General features: G+C 31.0%; 2 protein-coding genes across 2 annotated transcripts; one reads left to right on the forward strand and one right to left on the reverse strand.

Moving 5' to 3' along the window:
• The first annotated feature begins 2,710 nt into the window (after nt 1–2,710).
• Nucleotides 2,711–9,618, forward strand: LOC100818379 (succinate dehydrogenase [ubiquinone] flavoprotein subunit 1, mitochondrial). Its single transcript, XM_003537534.5, has 16 exons — nt 2,711–3,032; nt 3,269–3,436; nt 4,135–4,222; nt 4,535–4,681; nt 4,766–4,906; nt 5,153–5,238; nt 5,331–5,423; nt 5,518–5,581; nt 5,707–5,850; nt 6,180–6,367; nt 6,969–7,143; nt 7,220–7,390; nt 7,524–7,593; nt 7,685–7,805; nt 7,886–7,923; nt 9,250–9,618. The coding sequence occupies exons 1-16, from the start codon at nt 2,937–2,939 to the stop codon at nt 9,350–9,352; spliced, it is 1,893 nt and encodes a 630-aa protein (XP_003537582.1). The 5' UTR covers nt 2,711–2,936; the 3' UTR covers nt 9,353–9,618.
• A 4,183-nt stretch (nt 9,619–13,801) lies between these two features.
• LOC100819278 (uncharacterized) lies at nt 13,802–14,732 on the reverse strand. Its single transcript, XM_003537536.5, has 3 exons — nt 14,369–14,732; nt 14,161–14,267; nt 13,802–14,024 (listed from the first exon to the last, which is right to left on the reverse strand). The coding sequence occupies exons 1-3, from the start codon at nt 14,533–14,535 to the stop codon at nt 13,954–13,956; spliced, it is 345 nt and encodes a 114-aa protein (XP_003537584.1). The 5' UTR covers nt 14,536–14,732; the 3' UTR covers nt 13,802–13,953.
• Nucleotides 14,733–19,719: the final 4,987 nt, after the last annotated feature.

Genomic DNA, 19,719 nt, shown 5'->3' on the forward strand with positions numbered 1-19,719 from the left:
AAATTTACTTAAATAGCAGGAATCTCCATGCATGAACAGTGCCATATTCTTGTCAGCTTATATTTGCCATGTAGCGTCAATAATGTTAGGTTAACTTTCGCTTTCTGATCGTATTGATTGATGTGTCTTCGTCCTCTATTTTCAATATCTATGGCATACGGAGCTGCACGTTATTACGGATCCAAATGGGGATTCTTCGAAAAATGATAAATACGTAGTTCTCGGTGTCATAGAAAAAGTTTGGAAGGAAAAAAAAGATAAAAGGAGGGGTTGATAGACTTAGTTAGGACACTATCAACCGTCTTCTTCAACTATATATAAAAAGCCAAAAATTGGCTGTTTCGTGCCTCTAACCTTTCAGGTTAAATAGTTATCAAGTTCAGAAAAGATCGACACTGTTTGTATTTTAACGAGGTCTACAAAAATATCCAGCCTAACAACAACAACAACGTGGATGGGGATGACCATCAATAATTATGCAACGAAGAAACTACTATTGCTTCCCTCAAAATAAAAAACAAATATTGAGTTCACCGACAAATCCAACCTCTCCTGGTCCCTGGATAATGAATCAAATTACAAATTACATACTTTGATATATCAGTTAGTTCTTTTCTGTTGACTTTCTAAACAGTTAGGATGCGTTTAGTATAACAGAATTCAACATACACACATTTTTATACATGTTTCGTGAGAAGTAAAAATTTAGGGTTTTTATTCAACTGCTGTTATCAAGTTTAAAATGAATATTTGCTTAATTTGCTTCACTCGCAATTTGTTGTGTATCATGTCCGATGAAATGCTACTCAATGCATCTAGTTTCACCAATTCATGAATCTACCTTTCTAATTAATTAACGAATTAGTATTATATCAGAGGGTTTGTGACTTTGTATATATTCCTATATGTTTAGTTGCAAAAACGCAGTGATATTATTAGCTTCGGTGAAGCACGACAAAGGTCCATAATACAAGGCGTAATTGGATAAGCGTTTTTGTTCTTGCCCACCCATAACCGCATAAGCGTTTATGAATTGACACCTAACAAGTTGTGGTGTTCTTTCCTTTGCGGTTCAATAATTCATGGACTTACATTAAGTGTAAAGGGACTTCTGGCCCCAACAAAATGGGAAAATAATTGGTGGAAACCTAAATACTAGCTAGATGATACCAAAGAGAAAGAAAAAAAAACATGAATGATAGATGTTATGATGCAATGTAAAGAGAGATGGAAAAAAAATAAAAGTGTTGATGAAATATGAGACATATGAGTGTTTATATATCCAGATGTGATTCAAGGATTCTTTAGATCTATATAGGATGGCAAAAACAAAATCTAGATGTGGTGTTGTAGATACCCCAAGCGGAAGATTAATAATTTAGTGACGGGCAATGAATTATTTTTGCAGAGAAAATGACTGTGTTCTAAAGTTCTCTGAATAATCTTTTGATTCAAAGTTTATATAGTTTTAAAATAAGTTCGTCGAAATACAAATGTGTTATTGTTAACTTAGGAGTCTAAAGAGTTTTTGATGATCTTTTTTGAATTTTTTTTTGCAAACAATACTTCCCCCTTAACATGCTATAAGTCTTTTTTCTTTTTTCTAGTTATTTTTACGGTAACAGGCCATAAGTCATTCAATAACAGTTTACACTTTTTTGTCTCAACTTATGAAAATAAGTAAAACATGAAAAATGGGTTTCGAGAGGCCTTTCTCTACTGGGCCTAGACCCTTAGCCTTTGTTAAAATACTGGACCCCCAGCCCACTTCAATTTCATGTTCCAATTTGACATTTAAAACAAAAAAACATTTATAATATACAACTTATTTTGGATTTTTTTTAAAAAATAGTTTAATTGATATATTGTTCTTTTAATAAATAAAAGTATTATTTATTTCACGAGAATAACCCCGTGACCACTTGCCAATGCAACTTGGAGCAAAACAACATAAAGGCACGACTTGAATTCAAGTTTTATGTATATAACCAGAATCTTTACAATCTTGTTGGGTGGTTGGGTGAAGGTGGTGTTGGACGTTTGACGGCCAGGGTTGTGGGTGAGGGAAGGGGGTGTTGACTACTACACAAAGAAGGGTAGTTTTATCCTTTAATTATTATTATTTGGTGGTGCAGGAACCAAAAAAGAGTGCATGAAGCAAAAACAGGGTGCAGGAAATAATTCCCCACTATCATAACTAAAACTACAAACCCATTAGCCATTTTGGTTGGGTTAATGCCTTTAACGTTACCACATAAAAAAGAAGGAAAATTCTTTCTTTACATTTGATCCAACGAGCTGTCTCATTTTAATTGATTTTGGGCCTTTGCCCGTGAAAATTATTCAGATTTCTGGGGCATTGCTATTGGCACCAGAACCCCCGATGACTGTTTAGACTTCCTACTTCTTCAAGAGCATTTTTTTTTACAAAAACATTCTTAACCTTATGAGTTTTGACACCTCTCATAATACAAGAAAAACTTGTTTTTATTGTGTTATTTTTGTTTTAATAAAATTAACACAACAAAAATAAGTTTCTACCATATTAAAAAAAAATAACACAGGAAATTTATTTTCATGTATCGAATAATATTAAATATTTTTATAATTTTGATATACCTGTAATTAAATTTTAACATTTTCACAAATAAACACACAGTTAGTTCTTAAAAATTGTAATTATAATGTAATGGTCTAACTATTATCACTTAATCAAAGTCAATTTAAATAGCTCCAGTGTTGCATTTGATCCACGTGTTCGCAATTGAAGCATCTCTCACCTTTCCCTTGGCGACGCCGTGAGAAACGAAAAGCGAACAAAAAAAAAACAGAGTGGGGTGGGAGGCACACGCACAAACGCAGAGTCAGAATCTCCAATCTTCAATCGGAGACAAAGCTAGCTCGAACGAACGAAGTAGAGTAGTGTGCTACGAAAAATGTGGCGGTGCATCGCACGTGGTCTCCGTGGACCTGCTTCCACCAGATCCACCTCCAATCACTCACTTGGATCTCAACTTTCTAGATTCTTCTCTGTATGACTCCTCTCTTTCTTAGATTTTCCATTTAATTGATAGTTAATCACTTCTCCTTTTGCTTTTACCTCGATTTCTTTTCATCTTTACCTTTTTGTATCTGTTAGATTAGATCTTTTTCCTGTCACTATATGTGGACGATGTTCTACTGAAGCTGAATCGTTTTACGTTTATTGCAAATTTTATGTGGATGATGTTTTTTACTTAAGCTGAATCGATTTTTCTGTGCTGTGTAGAGTGGGGCGAACTCCTCGTACACCGTGGTGGATCATACTTATGATGCTGTTGTCGTAGGAGCTGGTGGCGCGGGATTGAGAGCTGCTATTGGACTTTCAGAACACGGGTTCAATACTGCTTGTATTACCAAGCTCTTCCCAACTCGTTCACACACTGTTGCAGCTCAGGTATGGTATGAGGGCTTTGCTATCATCTTTTTTTTGGCTCGTTTCTTGTGCATATTGTGTATATGGACAGTTCTCTGTAACATTCGTATTGTGGCTATTTGTTCTGCTTTATGTTATTCCTTATTGGGTCTTTTGGTTGTTATACTTTGATGTAACTACTAACTAGTATCCATGTGTAAAAATTATTTCATTGTTAAGTGTAATTTATGAAGAAAAAAAAAGGAATCGTGAATGATTGCATGAAGGCTATTGAATGATGAGTTCAATCAGATGAAATCAACAGTAGCTTCCTTAGGTTTGTATTATAAATTTTCTTTTATGTAAGTCATAGTATGCTTTGTGACGTGATTTAACTACAGTCTTGGATCACATTCCCACTGTCACCACTTACATTCATAATTCATTCTTGTTTGACACTTCATTATTATTTTGGATACATGACATTTTAAACTTGGCTATATAATTATGTTGTGTATCAATGATGGACAACGATTTAATCTTTCATCTGCCAGGTTTGTGCTTTTAAAAAATCATTGAGATTACCCCATAGTGTATTGTTTTTTTCTGCTTGTACAGTTAGTCATGATGTAAACAGTATTGGATGGTGCACCAAAGTATATTAAGTTGACACTATCATGTCAAGCATCCCCCCTGAATATGCTGGCAACACTAATTCATGAGAATAAAATTCTGTATAGGGTGGTATAAATGCTGCTTTGGGAAATATGACTGAAGATGACTGGAGGTGGCACATGTATGACACTGTCAAGGGAAGTGATTGGCTAGGTATAAACTCACCAAATCTTTGAAATTTTACATCTCATATATCCCAAAAAATTTGATATATTCTAAGAGTTTGTTGTTAGTTGGTACAATATATAAGGCCTCTTTAGGGCTTTAGGGTCTTAAAATATGTCTACTTCTAATGGAGAAGATATGCCCTGGGTTTGTTTACCTGAAATTGAAAAATGAAATTTGGTACTTTTCTTTCTAAAGAAGCTTTAGGGCTTTTGCTGATAATCTAAGTCCTCTTTAGATGCCTGTGCTAGTTTTTTTTTTCTCTTGTTTATTAATTAATTCAAGCTCTATGGCCTACAGGAGACCAGGATGCCATCCAATATATGTGTAGGGAAGCACCAAAAGCAGTCATTGAGCTAGAGAATTACGGATTACCATTTTCCCGAACAGAGGATGGAAAAATATATCAACGTGCATTTGGCGGTCAAAGCTTAAACTATGGAAAAGGTTTATTCAGAACTGGTGTAAGTTGTTAGCCTTTTACTTTGAGAGTAAATTTAATCTTGACATCCTTTTGTTGCTATGATGTAGGTGGTCAAGCTTACCGATGTGCATGTGCTGCTGATCGAACTGGACATGCTTTATTGCACACTCTCTATGGCCAAGCTATGAGACATAATACCCAGTTTTTTGTGGAATATTTTGCATTGGATCTTGTAATGAATAGTGATGGTAAGTTGTTGCAGAAAACATCTTGACTACACTTAATTTGCAATCAATTAAACTAATTAAGTCTTAGCATTCATTGGCCTTGATGAGTAAATTTCCCATGTACTTCACATTACTTGATACAAATTGTAATTGTGTTATCTTTTCCAATGGTAATTGCTTTATTAAACAAGCATTCAATGGTAGAAAAAAATGTTTGTCTTGGTTGATGGTAAAGTTAACTATTTTCTTTCTATATTGGATATGTAGGCACTTGCCAAGGAGTGATTGCCTTGAATATGGAGGATGGAACACTACATCGTTTCAAAGCTGCTTCAACAATTTTGGCCACAGGGGTAACAATTTTCTTGTGGATGTTTGATGTTGATTTTTATTTTATTTTATTTCACTTATTTATGGATAGGTGAGATCTTCTATTCTGCTTCAGGGTTATGGTAGAGCATACTTCTCTGCAACCTCAGCACATACTTGCACTGGAGATGGCAATGCCATGGTTGCACGTGCTGGGATCCCTCTTGAGGTGTGCTTTTCCTTTTTGGTTGCTTTTCAATATTAAGATGATATCCATTGGCATTAGTCTTTTATCATTCACATGCTCACCATAAATTTTGTAGGATTTGGAGTTTGTACAATTTCACCCAACAGGTATATATGGAGCAGGTTGCCTTATCACAGAAGGTGTGTAGTTTAAGCTCTATTTGCTACTTTTGCATTCCTTTTTTTTCCACTTTACAAGCTCCTTGTCCAATTAAATTGGAATGCAGTGTTTTTCATTTTCTGATTTTTATTTTTGGAATCTTTAGGATCTCGTGGTGAAGGTGGAATTCTTAGGAATAGTGAGGGTGAGCGATTTATGGAACGATATGCCCCTACTGCAAAGGATCTTGCATCAAGAGATGTAGTTTCAAGAGCAATGACGATGGAGATTCGGGAAGGTCGTGGTGTAGGTATGGTGGCTTATGCTGATATATCCATGTCTTTGTAAAAAGTTATATTAACATATACGTTGTTTGATTGCTATTAGATCATAAGTAATTGTTGCAGCAGCGCTTAAATGAAAATCAGTGTTAATGCTGTATAACTTTTATGTAAAATTCTAGAGATAGTTTTTTTGTAAATCCTACAAATGAAATGAATCATCTGAACTAGATGAAAATCATGACCTCTCTATTCACTATATTGGAAATTGAAAAATATTCATTTATCGATTAAGTTGGACAATTGGATGTTTTCGTTTTTTAAGTAATCTTGTATTAACTTTGGAAATTATTTGCAGGACCCCTGAAAGATCACATCTATCTCCACTTGAATCACTTACCCCCAGATGTGCTCAAAGAGAGACTTCCTGGCATCTCTGAAACTGCTGCTATTTTTGCTGGTGTGGATGTTACAAAGGAACCCATTCCTGTTTTGCCAACTGTACATTATAACATGGGCGGTATTCCCACAAACCATTATGGAGAGGTATAGTTAAACAAGCAGTTTGAAATGAGACTTCCTATTGAAAGATTCAAAATATAAAAAGTAACGAAGAAGAGAAGAAAAACCTAGGATAATTAATCACACTGTAACTGTTGAATTTAAAGGGAGAGGAAGAGATAGAGGGAGATAGGGTGGTATTGCTTAAGTGAAATTGATTGGTTGTAGAGTACTTAGACTATGGGAACTATTTCCTAGGCAAAGAGTAAATGGGTGCTACTTCCTAAGAACTAATTTCTATTAAAACTGAATGCATTTAACGTGATGAGGGAACTCATTCAACATATGATACATGAACTGCACGTAATTCTAACATTATTTACGTGTATTGATTACTTGATGAATTAGTGCTCTGTGCTTACTTTTCTCCAATCTACAGTCTTTTGTCCTCTGTTCAGCTCTTCTCATACACAATATTTGAGTAAAAGCATGTTGGCACAAATAATAATTGCTTGGGTTTGTTTTGACAACAAAAGTATCAATATTGTCATTTCATTGAGTTATATCCCAAAGTAATTATCTAATATTATTCTATGAATAACAAAAAGAATACAAAATTATAATTTAATGTCATGTTGTTATGCAGGTGGTTACCATTAAAGGTGACAATCCAGATGCAGTGGTTCCTGGATTGATGGCTGCCGGGGAAACGGCCTGTGCATCAGTCCATGGTGCCAATAGGCTTGGTGCAAATTCACTTCTGGATATCGTTGTTTTTGGTAGAGCTTGTGCTAATAGAGTTGCAGAAATCCGTAGACCAGGCAAGATTCTTTTCCAGTTATTGAATTGTGTGCAGAGAAATTAGTTTTATAAAAGTGCCTGCCATCCATTTTGCAGGAGAGAAGCAAAAGCCTCTAGAGAAGGATGCTGGTCAGAGAACAATTGCATGGCTGGACAAATTGAGAAATTCAAATGGTTCATTGCCAACTTCGCAAATTCGGTTGAATATGCAACGAGTAATGCAAACCAATGCTGCTGTGTTCCGTACACAAGAAACATTAGAAGAAGGTAATCCATTTCTTGTTATGTATATTTTATCCTCCTACCAATTGCTTCCCCCCTGCCCCCTGACAAGATTGTGTTTAATTCTTGCTGATTCTGTAACTATCGTCTTACTCTGAACTTATCTGCTGCATTACAGGTTGTCAATTAATTGATAAAACATGGGAGAGCTTCCATGATGTCCAGGTGAAGGACCGCAGTTTAATCTGGTAATTCCTTTTTTTGTGAATGATGAATGTTCCTAATATTTCATGGATTCTGCATGTTTAGTTTTAAAGTTTATCGGTTACATGTTCACAGGAACTCTGACTTGATTGAGACTATTGAATTGGAAAATCTTTTGATAAATGCATGCATCACAATGTACTCTGCTGAAGCTAGGAAAGAGAGTAGAGGAGCTCATGCCCGTGAAGACTTCAAGGTCAGTTTTCCCTATCTCATTCAAATTTCATACCATTAACATGAATAGGGTACTTGACCATTTTATGTTGGATTCTGCAGGTTAGAGATGATGGAAGCTGGATGAAACACACTGTGGGGTAAGTCATGTTTCAGTATACAGTTATTTAGTTTGCTATTTACAAAAGCAGGCACTTAAGTAGTAGAGTTGAAGTGGAGCTTTTTATTTCTAGTAGGAACCTTGATCCTTTTAGGTAATTTGGTTTGATGGAATGGAATGGGAGTGAGTATGATTTATGAAACGGAAATGGAATATTTATTCCTATGCTTCGTTTGTATAGGAATGAGATGAAATGATGACTCTTTTCCAGTTTCATATCTGTTTTACATTTTTTTTTAAAAGACTAAGCAGGCGTGATTCAACCATATTTGGGCCGACCAAATTTCTGGGATTGGCTGGGCCTGAGTACAACTGAAGCTGAACTTGTGGATCAGATTGGTTGTACCATATTTTCATTACTTTGTATTGTGTTAATCTATATTCCTCATTCCATCATTTTTATAACGTAATAATTACTCTTAAAATTGTAAGAACTCCCTTAGAAATGGTCGTTGTAATAACTAACCATGCTAGTGGGAATGACCCATTCCTTTGATCCTCCAACCAAGCATGCTCTTGCTGTATTTAAGCTTTTTGTTTCTTAAGAGCTGGAGTGCTCTCGACTTTCATATTATGTTGGAGCATCCAAGTGGCTCATTAAGTTGACAAACTAGTGACTGGAACAAGATTGTCATTATCTTGTGTTTATATTGTATGGTTAAAAACATGATGATTTAGTCCCTCCAACTGATTCTTGGCTCCTTACTTGAATATCTTCGGTAACTGTTTAGTTTTGATGAGTAGTTATTGATCTATGCAGTTTAATAATTACCACTAATTTTTCAAGTGGTAAGATGAAACCCAAAATTGAGCATGCTTGTTTTTTTTTATGCCAAATTACTATTATTGTCTCTGATAGTAATCTTTTACTCAATGACAGTTAATTTAGAGACCTAAGAATCATGGTATTTTTGCAACCTATTAGAGTTGTTAACCTTAGAGCAACCATTTGATGTGAGGGAGATATGTTTATTTTGGTTATATTTCTGAATTCTGACCAACTATTGTAAGTTAAGAATGGAGGTGTGAGAATGATCAATACCTTATCACGTCCTTTCAACTAAGAGCTGTGTGAGCTTGAAATACAGATGACAAGGATCAATGTTTTTACCATGATCATATAAGGTTTGATTAATCGATTCACTATCAAGTAACCCACTATTCTAAAAGATAAAGTAGGTGGAGTCGGATAACATGGAGATGATTTTGATTAAGTTGAATTATTTACAATTATTCAATTGAGGAGAAAACACTTGTGATAGTAAGTTGATTATGTTAGCTAAAGCTTTTGTGCATTGACTTGCAGATTCTGGGAGAACGAGAAAGTCCGGTTGGACTACAGGCCAGTGCATTTGAATGTATTGGATGATGAGGTTGAATCATTCCCTCCCAAGGCTCGGGTGTATTAATATACTAGCTAATGGATGGATTAGACTTGTCTCAATGTTAAATGACAGGAAAAAAATGCAATAAAAGGACCTAGATGGGTGATTTTGATTTTTGATGATAATTGTTGCATTCATCATCAATGCTGATTGATATTCCTGGCATCCTCAAATAACAACACTCTGTATTTGCAGCAGAGAATAATAGCAACCCAGCAACACAGTTTCATTAACTGTTTGTATTTTGACAAGATTTTGCCTATTTATCATATGCACGTTTGTAGTTTTTATTTTCTAAATCCCTCATTCATTTTAAGTTTGTTTATCTAAAAAAGCACTGGATGGGAAAAGGAAAAATGGCTTTCCAAACTCACTTGTTCCGTTCAACCATGATCACAAAACTCTTACTTGTTACCGTTGTCATGTGCAACTGTTTAAATTGAGTATCTCCAATGAAAATTTCTTCATATACTTTTCGTGATTCACATAGTATTGTATTTTTTGTAATTCTCACGACACTTGTCATTATAAAAAATTTATATATAATTTTATTTCAATGATAAATTCTAAAAAATTTCAAAAAAACTCATTTTTATATTTTTTTTTTATTTTCACTTAATTATGGTGTTATCATGTGTCAAATAAATATTATTTTTTTATTGCTAAGAAATAGTTTTGTACAAAAGACATAAATCTTATTTTTAAGAAACTATCTCTATCACATAAATTCGTCCAATAGAAAAAAAGAAAATATATAAAAAATGATTGTTTTTACTTAAGAAATCCTTCAATAAAGTACTTTATGTAAGTATTTGAAGATCAGAAAAATAAATCTTAAAAAAGATTAGAAAAAAAAAGTATAGGACTGTTTGGATAAAAAGAATTATGAGTACTTATAATTATAAGAAAAAAATAAGAAGGAAAAATAAGTGTATTTTATAAATTAATTTGTTAATAAAATTATCTTATATTCATTTTTTGTAAAAGTTTATTTTTTAAGTTATATATTTTATAAGAGATTTTTTTTCTTATTTTTTGCTGTCATGTTTTATATTTGAATATTGTCACTAAAATCATGGATTGTGAACCAATCTGGAATCATAATCATAAACTAGAACACTGAGATGTGTTATCACATTGTCTTTAAAGATTCATCAACAGAATGCTTAAATCTTTTAAAATTTTACTGGCTCCTGATGACTATTATCGAACCTAGGAATTTAATAACTCAAATGAAGTCGGAGGAGTGTTTGAAAAGCTGGATGTCTCAATATGGATTTGGGCAAAAATCCAATTTTGCTTCTTTTATATGATTGTAAAAAATTAGTAACTTTAATTCATTGTTGTTAAGTTTTTAACAAAAATTGATAACATGGCATACTAACGATGACATGACAGTGACCTAATAATATATATATATATATATATATATATATATGAGATAATTAAATTTGAACCGTATAATTAGATATGAACGATTAAGATTTAATGTGTGATCATTTAAAAAGTCATTAAATTTTTTAAAAATTATATAATTTTTTGACATTAAATTTCAATCTTTTATTTATCATTGTATGATCTAACTTTAATTATTTTACTCTAATATAAAATATTTTTTCTTATAAGAGAATTATTTTTCGATCTCACTAAAAATGAGTGATGAGGAGGAAGAGTAATTCCAAAAGAGTTAAAGTAAATAATAAACATTTATTTTAAAAAAAATTAAAAAGTTAATTTCTCTCTTTCTCCCACTTATTCACTCTCTGTCTCCTCTCTAATTTTCTCCTACGTCTTCTGACTCTTCCCTTTTCTTTTCAAATTACAAACGGATACCACGGAGTCATGGGCAATATTAATATTCGTTTTAAGCTTTTAATGAAATCTTTTATATCAAAAGATCAAGAATTTGAAATCACACTTTTACATTGGAATATGAAAATCAACTCAAGAACATATCAAAAGGTCAATCGAAAGGTGTAAAAAAAAATGAAAATTGTTGTTTTAGTCCCTTCTCCAAGGTCCGCTTAAGCCAAATGGTTGGAAATGTTTAGGGTGTTTGCGGTTTGTTTGTTTTTGGTTTAATTTTTTTTATTGAAAAGTCATTTAAAATAAAATTAAAAACTATACGTGATTTAGTTTAATTTCTATTTAAAATAAAATTTAAATCAAATCAAACTAATAATTTGTGATTTGATTTGTTTTTACTAAAATATTATTTCATTAAAATTTATATACTTTCTTTCCATATTTTAAATAAAAATACATTAAAAAATTGTTGATAAAAATTTATAAATTTTATTAATATGTTAAATTTTCTATGATAAAAATCTAAAAAATTACATGTATTTTAAATCAAACATCTTAAAAAAATTATATGAAAAAAATAATATTTTATATAAGTTTTATATGTATAACATTATATCAATCAATTTTAAAAAAATCATCTAAACAAATGAAAAAAATTAATTTAATTTGATTTTCAATTTTTTAAGCAATTTTAAATTTTTATTTTGAATTTGATCACCCCTAAAAATGATCAGCTCAAAATCATGGCACATCCTCTCCGTGGCCACTTTGTTTCAACAATTTTTTTCTTTTTGAGGCTAAGAATGCTCAGAGTTCTTGGTGGCACAGTGAACCTGCCAAACGGTAATGTTCTGAACCATATGGACCTCGGCCCAACCCGAACTACTGACTTTCTAGACTTGTACAACCGATGCAACTGTTGGGAAGAGAGATGAATGGATTTTTTATTTTTCTAAAAAAAGGTTAAACAGCAATGTCCCTAAAATAAATTAACTAGAAAAAAAGGAAATGATGGGATTTTTGGTCCACTTTTTTTTTTTGTTTTTAGATTACTAACATACATACTTCAACTAAAAAAAGATAAAAATATATTAACAAATTCATAACATTCATCTAATCCTGACCGGTCCAAGTCTACCAAAAATTAGCGTGCATTCCAAAATCAGGTAATGTAAATATGTAATATAGAGAAAGTTCAACATAGGGGAGAAAGTCTGACATTAAAAAAAAGAAATTGAGGTTAGTTTTGTATCAAACTATTATGTCATCTACTATAACACCGTGTTATCTGTCATAGTAACATGTTAGTATTATGTGATCATCAATATTCGCGCAAATAAGTTTTGATAAAAATTAATGATAAATTAAAAATAAATTAAAATTATTAATTTTTTAAAATTGCTAAAGGTAAAATATATAATAAATTTTTTTAAAGACTAAATTTATACTGAAACATATATAGAGACGAAAATAGATTTAAGCTCAAGATTTTTTATTTGAAAGTAATTCACCGTCAAAATTCATTTTAAGATAGGCAAGACCGAATAAAAGAAAAAGTCTGTAAAGGCCACTATTAGGGAAACATCATTTTCTCCATTTCTTTCATCTCATAAAATTTTGAATAAATAAATAAAATAAAAATGATACAAACATTTATTTTCTCAAATTTTTTTACTAAGCTAAAAACATAGAATAATGTATAAAAATATGAAAACATATAAAACCAAGTACATGCGAAGCTTAAAAGAATAATTTGTAAAATGCTTAAAAACATATGAAACCAGCCAAGTAAAAATAGAAATATCCAATCACATATACAATAGTAGTTACATACATATTGCACTGGTTCAAGATATAGACACCAAATATGAAATATCTTACCACGAATGCACAAATTCGAATGCCCATATGCTAAAATTACCTATGGACATTTAAGCTTCTTAAACCTCAGCTTATGGTTCTTACTGATAAGAAAATATCTCTAGCTGTTCTGCTCTAATAATACTAAAATTTTCAGGAATTACTCAAATTTACAATAGAATTACTCAAACTTACTGATAAGAAAATATCTTTAGCTGTTCTTAAACCGAGTACATCTACGAAGCTTACAAGAATAATTTGTAAAATGCTTAAAAACATATGAAAGCAGCCAAGTAAAAATAGAAATTATTACTTCTCGATTTAATTAAATTATGATGCTATGAAGCATCATTCAAGTTCTGATACTTGATCATATCTGAAGGAACTTTGTTAAAAAAAAAACTGCCAATTTCACTGTGTGTTTTTACTTCGAAAAGACTATAATGAAAAATATTTTGGTGTGTAAGAAACTAAAAGGATCATTGCTACATATGAAACCGTGAAGGCTCCACAGAAAATAACGCTGATATATAGGTCAAATAAGCTTTGTTATTACGTTTAATTTAAACCAGCTAATAACATTTTAGCGATATGACGACTTGTTTTTTTACATTTATTTAATCTATTTTAAATTCTAACATTAATTATTCCTTGCTAAGGATGATTCTCCCTGAACAAAAACGTTTATGCTCACAAACAGAGCTGAGAAAATCAAGGACGATTAAAATTGAAAACTATATCATAAATTGAAGTTTTTCCGTGGTAGTATATGTAAACTCGCTGAATATCCATTTGCTATTAATAGTATGTAACAACGATCATGGTCCATTAATTTTTTTGTGTTAAAAACAAAAAAAAAAAAGAGCTGCAGGAAGGAAAAATCAACAAAAGGACGAGATATAGAACGAACGTTACATGCATAAACAACCCCTCCACATAACTAATAACCTAATTAAGCGTTAATTGGCGCTGGTCTGGTGCCTCGCTTTTTCCTTCTCCTTCACCTCACTTCCCTGCGTCTTGTCATAAGCTTCATGCATTTACATTACACATACCAAACAAACATATTAATATTTAGACATAGCCAATAAGACAAACAAATTAAACACAAAAAAGCAAGTATATATATATATATGTGTGTGTGTGTGTTTGACAAGCAAATTAACCTGGGTCCATCTCAGGCTTCGATTGGTTTCCACCATAAACTCCACCAAACCCTTCTTCGTCAGACCTCGTAGCGTACCCTTCCCCAAATGAATGAGACATCGTATCTCTTCACAACATTAATTAATATCAGTACATATAGAGTCAAATTAACCCACGAAATACACATACATGCATGCATATATTCCAATGAAATTAATTTGAACTCACCCTTGTTTATTTTCCTCAGTACTAGGCTTCTGAGTCTTGTCCATCTTACGAGCACTGTCAGTGCAGAATCTAACTGCGCAAGTTTCCCGACCAAGGTTGGAAGAGAGAGACCGTGCAGGGAATGAAACTTGTGGACAGGTTAAAACCGTTTTGATTGAGTGAAACATAATTTTTTCTATATATGTTGAGATCTTATAGAAGAGGCAGTGTGGTATAGGCTTATTAAGAGGCTGTGTGCATGGTAGTCCTGTAATTTCGACACGGGTTGAATTTGATCGCAACAATGCAAATCCTATTAATCCTCTGGTTCACTTGCTATACATGGTTCAGGAAAATGAAAATATCAAGTATCTCATGACGTGCCATCTGGTGTGTGTATTGGACGCTTGTCCTTCATTTAAACCCTTGCGTGTCACCTTGGGGCTGTTGATCTTTTTGCATGCAAATATAACTATTATTTCAATTGAACTTTAGTTTGAAGACTGTATCATCATGTGGAACAACTGAATAATCGCCACGTCCCGATCAGGTATAGCATCAGTGAAGGATATTAATTTTTATTTTTAGTACATTAGTACGTGTATCGCATATGACTCGTGAGTTGTCTAATTAATTTGAATTGCTCAACTTTTACCTTCACTAACATCGACTCTGACATAGCACACTTTGTCTAAGTTTTATTATTTTTTCCATCAAGTTGTTGGAAACAGTTCAAATTAATTCTTACTCCTTCAATATTTCAATGGAAAACTTTATAGTACGTGACTCTGAAAAATAATAAGGAAAAGATGAAGTACATGATGAAGAATAAGAGTCCATGCGCCGCGTTTAATCTAGATTGTCAAAGAAGGCGTAAGTTATAGGAATTTTTATCACTTGGTTGGATATGAAGTCAAAAAAAACTTTATAACTTTTCGTTTTTTTATAGGTAAGTCGTAAAAAATTCAACGATTATAATTTTTTAAAATTATTTTTATAAAATAGTAAATTTTTCATGACTTCAAATCTTGAGTAATTTTTTTTTCTTTTTAAAATAATTTTGAACAACTTTGAAGTCATCTTAATTATAATTTTATATTTTAATTTCTATTATTTTTTTCATGTTGTCATGTACGATAATTTTTTTTTTAAAGCAATGACTTCCAAGATTATTTTGATGATGATGTCAAAGAATCAAGAGTTAAGCAAATTTTAAAAAATCAGGAGTCAAAAAAGCTTCAAGAATCAAAAATAATCAAGTTTCAAGATTCAATTAAGTTTCAAGAACAATCAAGACTCAAGATTCAATAATGAAGAGAAGACTCAATCAAGATAAGTACTAAAAAAGTTTTTCAAAACATTGAGTAGTACAAAAAAAATTTCACAAAATCTTTTACCAAAGAGTTTTACTCTCTGGTAATCGATTACCAGAAGATAATAATCGATTATCAGTAGCTAACATTGTTTTTAAAACTGATTTACAAAGCTGTAATCGATTACCAATATTTTAAAACGTTAGATTTCAAATTTCAAGAGTCACAACTAGTGATAAAATATTTTCAAATCATTTTTAACTTGTGTAATCGATTATCAGTGTTTCTAAACGTTTTGATTTTCAAATTTAAACTTGAAGAGTCACATCTTTTGATGTGTAATCGATTACCAGTGACTGATTTTGAAAAATAAATTTCCAAAAGTCACAATTCTTAAAGTGATTTGTTTATGAAGAGTTTTTCAAAAGTCACAACTTTTTAAGTGACTAGTTTTCACAAAAATCATAATTCTTAAAGTGACTAGTTTTAAAGAAATTGTCAAGAGTTACAAACTTTAACTTGAGTCATCAAATGATTATAAATATGTGATCATGGCACGAATTTCATATACTGAAAAGACTGATTCCTTTCATGATTAACATATTTCTTTCATAGAGTTTTTGTTCAATACTTTCTCTTTCAAGAAAAATTCATTGTTCAAAAACTTGTGATACTCTTCTTCATTCACTTATTTCTCTTTCAAAAGATTCAAAGGACTAACCGCATGAGGATTCTTTTATTTCTTCTCTTCTCCCTCTTAACAAAAGATTTCAAAGGACTAACCGCCTGAAATATTTTTTTCCCTTTCCCTTTATACAAAAGATTTCAAATGACTAACCGCCTGAGACACCTTTTGTATCCCCCTCCAAGAGAATTTAAGGGACTAATCGCCTAAAAATTCTTTGTCCTAACACATTGGAGGGTACATCTCTTGTGGTACATCTACTTGGGTTGTTATACTGAGAACAAAAGAGGGTACATCTCTTGTGGATCAGTTTAAGTGAAAGGTATATTCACTTGGTTGTTCAAAGAGAACAAGGGATGGTACGTCCCTTGTGGATCTTTGGCTTGTAAAGGATTTTACAAGGTTGAAAGAAATCTCAAGAACCGTTGGTTTTTTTGGGACTGGATGTAGGCACGATTTGTGGCCAAACCAGTATAAATCTTGTGTTTATCTTCTTATTTCCCACACTCTATAAATTTCGTTGTGTACTTTTAATTGCCGCTTTTACTTTTGATTAAGTTATTGATTTTGTTCTTTACTTTCTTAACTTAGTAGTAAAAGCCTAGTTAAATATAGTAACATTAAGAATGATAATTTTTTAATTAGTCAAGACACAATAATAATTAATTCAACCCCCCCTTCTTAATTATTTCAATGCCACTTGATCCAACATTTTTTATATAAGCTTATTTTTTTCTTTTAACATATTTATTTTTAATACAATTAATATAAAAAATTGTATTTACACAAATAATAAATGTTGTTGTCTTTCTTTTATAATTTTATATTTCAGTGTTTTTATTACTCTATTTTTTTGTCATGCTCTTTGTATTTTTGATGTCATGTTATTATATATGACAAGGGTATGATATAAATTCATTTTTCCCTATTTTATTTAATATTTTTTACATTTGTGTTGTAAATTATTATTATTGGTTAAATTTAGAAATAAAAAAGAATCCAAATAGTATAAATTAATAATCTAAAAATAATTTCTTATTCATTTTATCTAATTATTATCGGTTAATAAAATATTAATTAAAAATAATAATGGTTAAGAATAAAATAAAAGTTGTTGGATTATAAAAGAATTAGTCGTTTTAATTATAATTATTATTTGAATGACTTTAAAGTCATAAATTATGAAAAAAATATTAATTGCAATTATTTTTAATTTTAAAAGAATAAAACAATGAAATATAAAATTATAATTAAAATAATTTTAAAATAAAAAATTAATCATGATTTTAAATTTCTAAAAAACTTACGACTTTATATAAATAATTAAAAAAACTAAAATTGTTAGATTTTTATGATTTTACTGTAAAAAAATCGAAGTCGCGATTTTTATGGCTTCATATCCAAAAATCGTAAATTTTTTACAATTTACCCATTTGAGAATTAATTCAAAAAATATTGCCATTTGATAAATTCCAAATGGAATTATCCATTTTGATGGAAACCCGTATAGGTTAAGATAAGCTTTCTTATTTATTATCTGTGTTTATTCTCGATGTCTCAGCCTAAAGTGGTTGGTTGAAGGTGTTTGGAAGTTGACATCTTTTAGTTTTATTGTGTGTATTTAAGCTGCTAAGGCTTATTTGCTTTTTTCTTTGTAAACATTTATAGCATCTATGGTGCGTTTAATATATTGTTGATTGCCCATAAAAAAAAAAAAACATAACTCGAGTATTATTTATTTTTTATAATAAATTATAAAAAAATTGAGTATATTTTATGTAAAGATTAATCGAGATTATAAATAGGTAATTTCAGACTGTCAAATAATTTCACGATGAAGGATTCTGACATTTTTAAGTTGACAAATGAAGACGTTGCTGTAATGACAAGATTATCACTAGATATTTTGGGTACATATAGTCCCTCTTCTGATTCAGTTGATAAAGCAATTTAGAGACAAGAGAGTCTGAAGTCTGAACTTCATTATGTTGAGATTGGTTAACGACCCCCCTATTTTGAGTATAAAGGGATTGAACTTGGTTTTCTGAATTTATGAAAAATCATAAGTTGTCCCTAATATAATTGTCTTGTAATTAGTTATGGTTTAAAAGTTAAAAACTAAATAAGTTGGCCAAAAATTAACCAATAATTCAAGCATGGAAGTCATAGAATAAAACATGTGAATTTTATTTTATATTTGATATATCTTAAAATTAGGGAAAGGGAGACACTCGGTGTCTCTCTAAAATTTTTAAATAGTAAAAAAATAGAAATTATACCGTTAATGAAAAAATGACAGAATAAAAAAGAATAATAATATAAAAATAATAGAAATCTAATGTAAGTTAAAAAAATTAAAATTTAAAAAGTGATTTTAAAATAAAATTATCCAATGAAATATATGCATGAAATGAAATAATTCTCATTCTTAATAATTATAAATAAAACAAAACAGAACATGGAATAAAAAAATAGTACATTTTAATTTTATATTTTACAAAATAGTATGTGTTACATACTAACCAGTAAACACCACTAATGAGTTGCGAGAGTCAGAGAGGACAAGGATAATTGCTCAATCTTGACTCATCCTCTGCCTCTCGTAAACTGGCATATTTTTACCTCGAATATATATTGACATATAATTGATCTATCAAAATATAATAAATACTGACAACATAATACGTCTAAAACATGCATAGAATTATGCTAAAATTCAGCAAAAAAAGGTCCAAAATCTCCGAGATTTGATGGAATCAGCACCTTTGAATATTTGACCCTGTATATGAGAATGATGTATGTTTTTGCCCATACTGCAGCCTTGACGAAAATAAATTGCATAGAATTGTTTCAATCCGCGTAAACAGGATTGAAAGTTAAATAGTTGAGATAAACCAAACTGTTGCTATGAAAACGAACAACGAAGAGATGGTCACACCAAAACTGGAGGAAGAGAATATTCGTGATACAATTAACACTTTCTATTAAATTGTGTGAAATTTATTTTATATTGACACACTCAAAGACGTAAATCTCATTCTTCTTTCAATGAATCTCATTTGTTATTTAATAAAGTTTACATGCATTTTATTCAATATTAAAAAATATGTTACCGGCATTCCTAATAAATCGAAAAAGAAAAATAGTATGACACACCATGCTAGAAGAAGTCCAATACAAAATTAAAGATTCTATTCGCCAATCGATGAAGCATAAATTTGGTGTTATTTTCAACAAAAATATCTCTCGAGTTCTTTGAAAGCAGAGTTGATGTATTCTACAAATATCAATATGGGATTTTCTAGAAAATTTATTGGAACTCCCTGTAGAATGGGTTAGATTCAAAGGAAGAACACTAGCCGCACTAGCCTGGA

The sequence above is a fragment of the Glycine max genome, chromosome 11 (assembly GCF_000004515.6).
Source record: "Glycine max cultivar Williams 82 chromosome 11, Glycine_max_v4.0, whole genome shotgun sequence".
NCBI classification, from domain to species: Eukaryota; Viridiplantae; Streptophyta; class Magnoliopsida; order Fabales; family Fabaceae; genus Glycine; species Glycine max.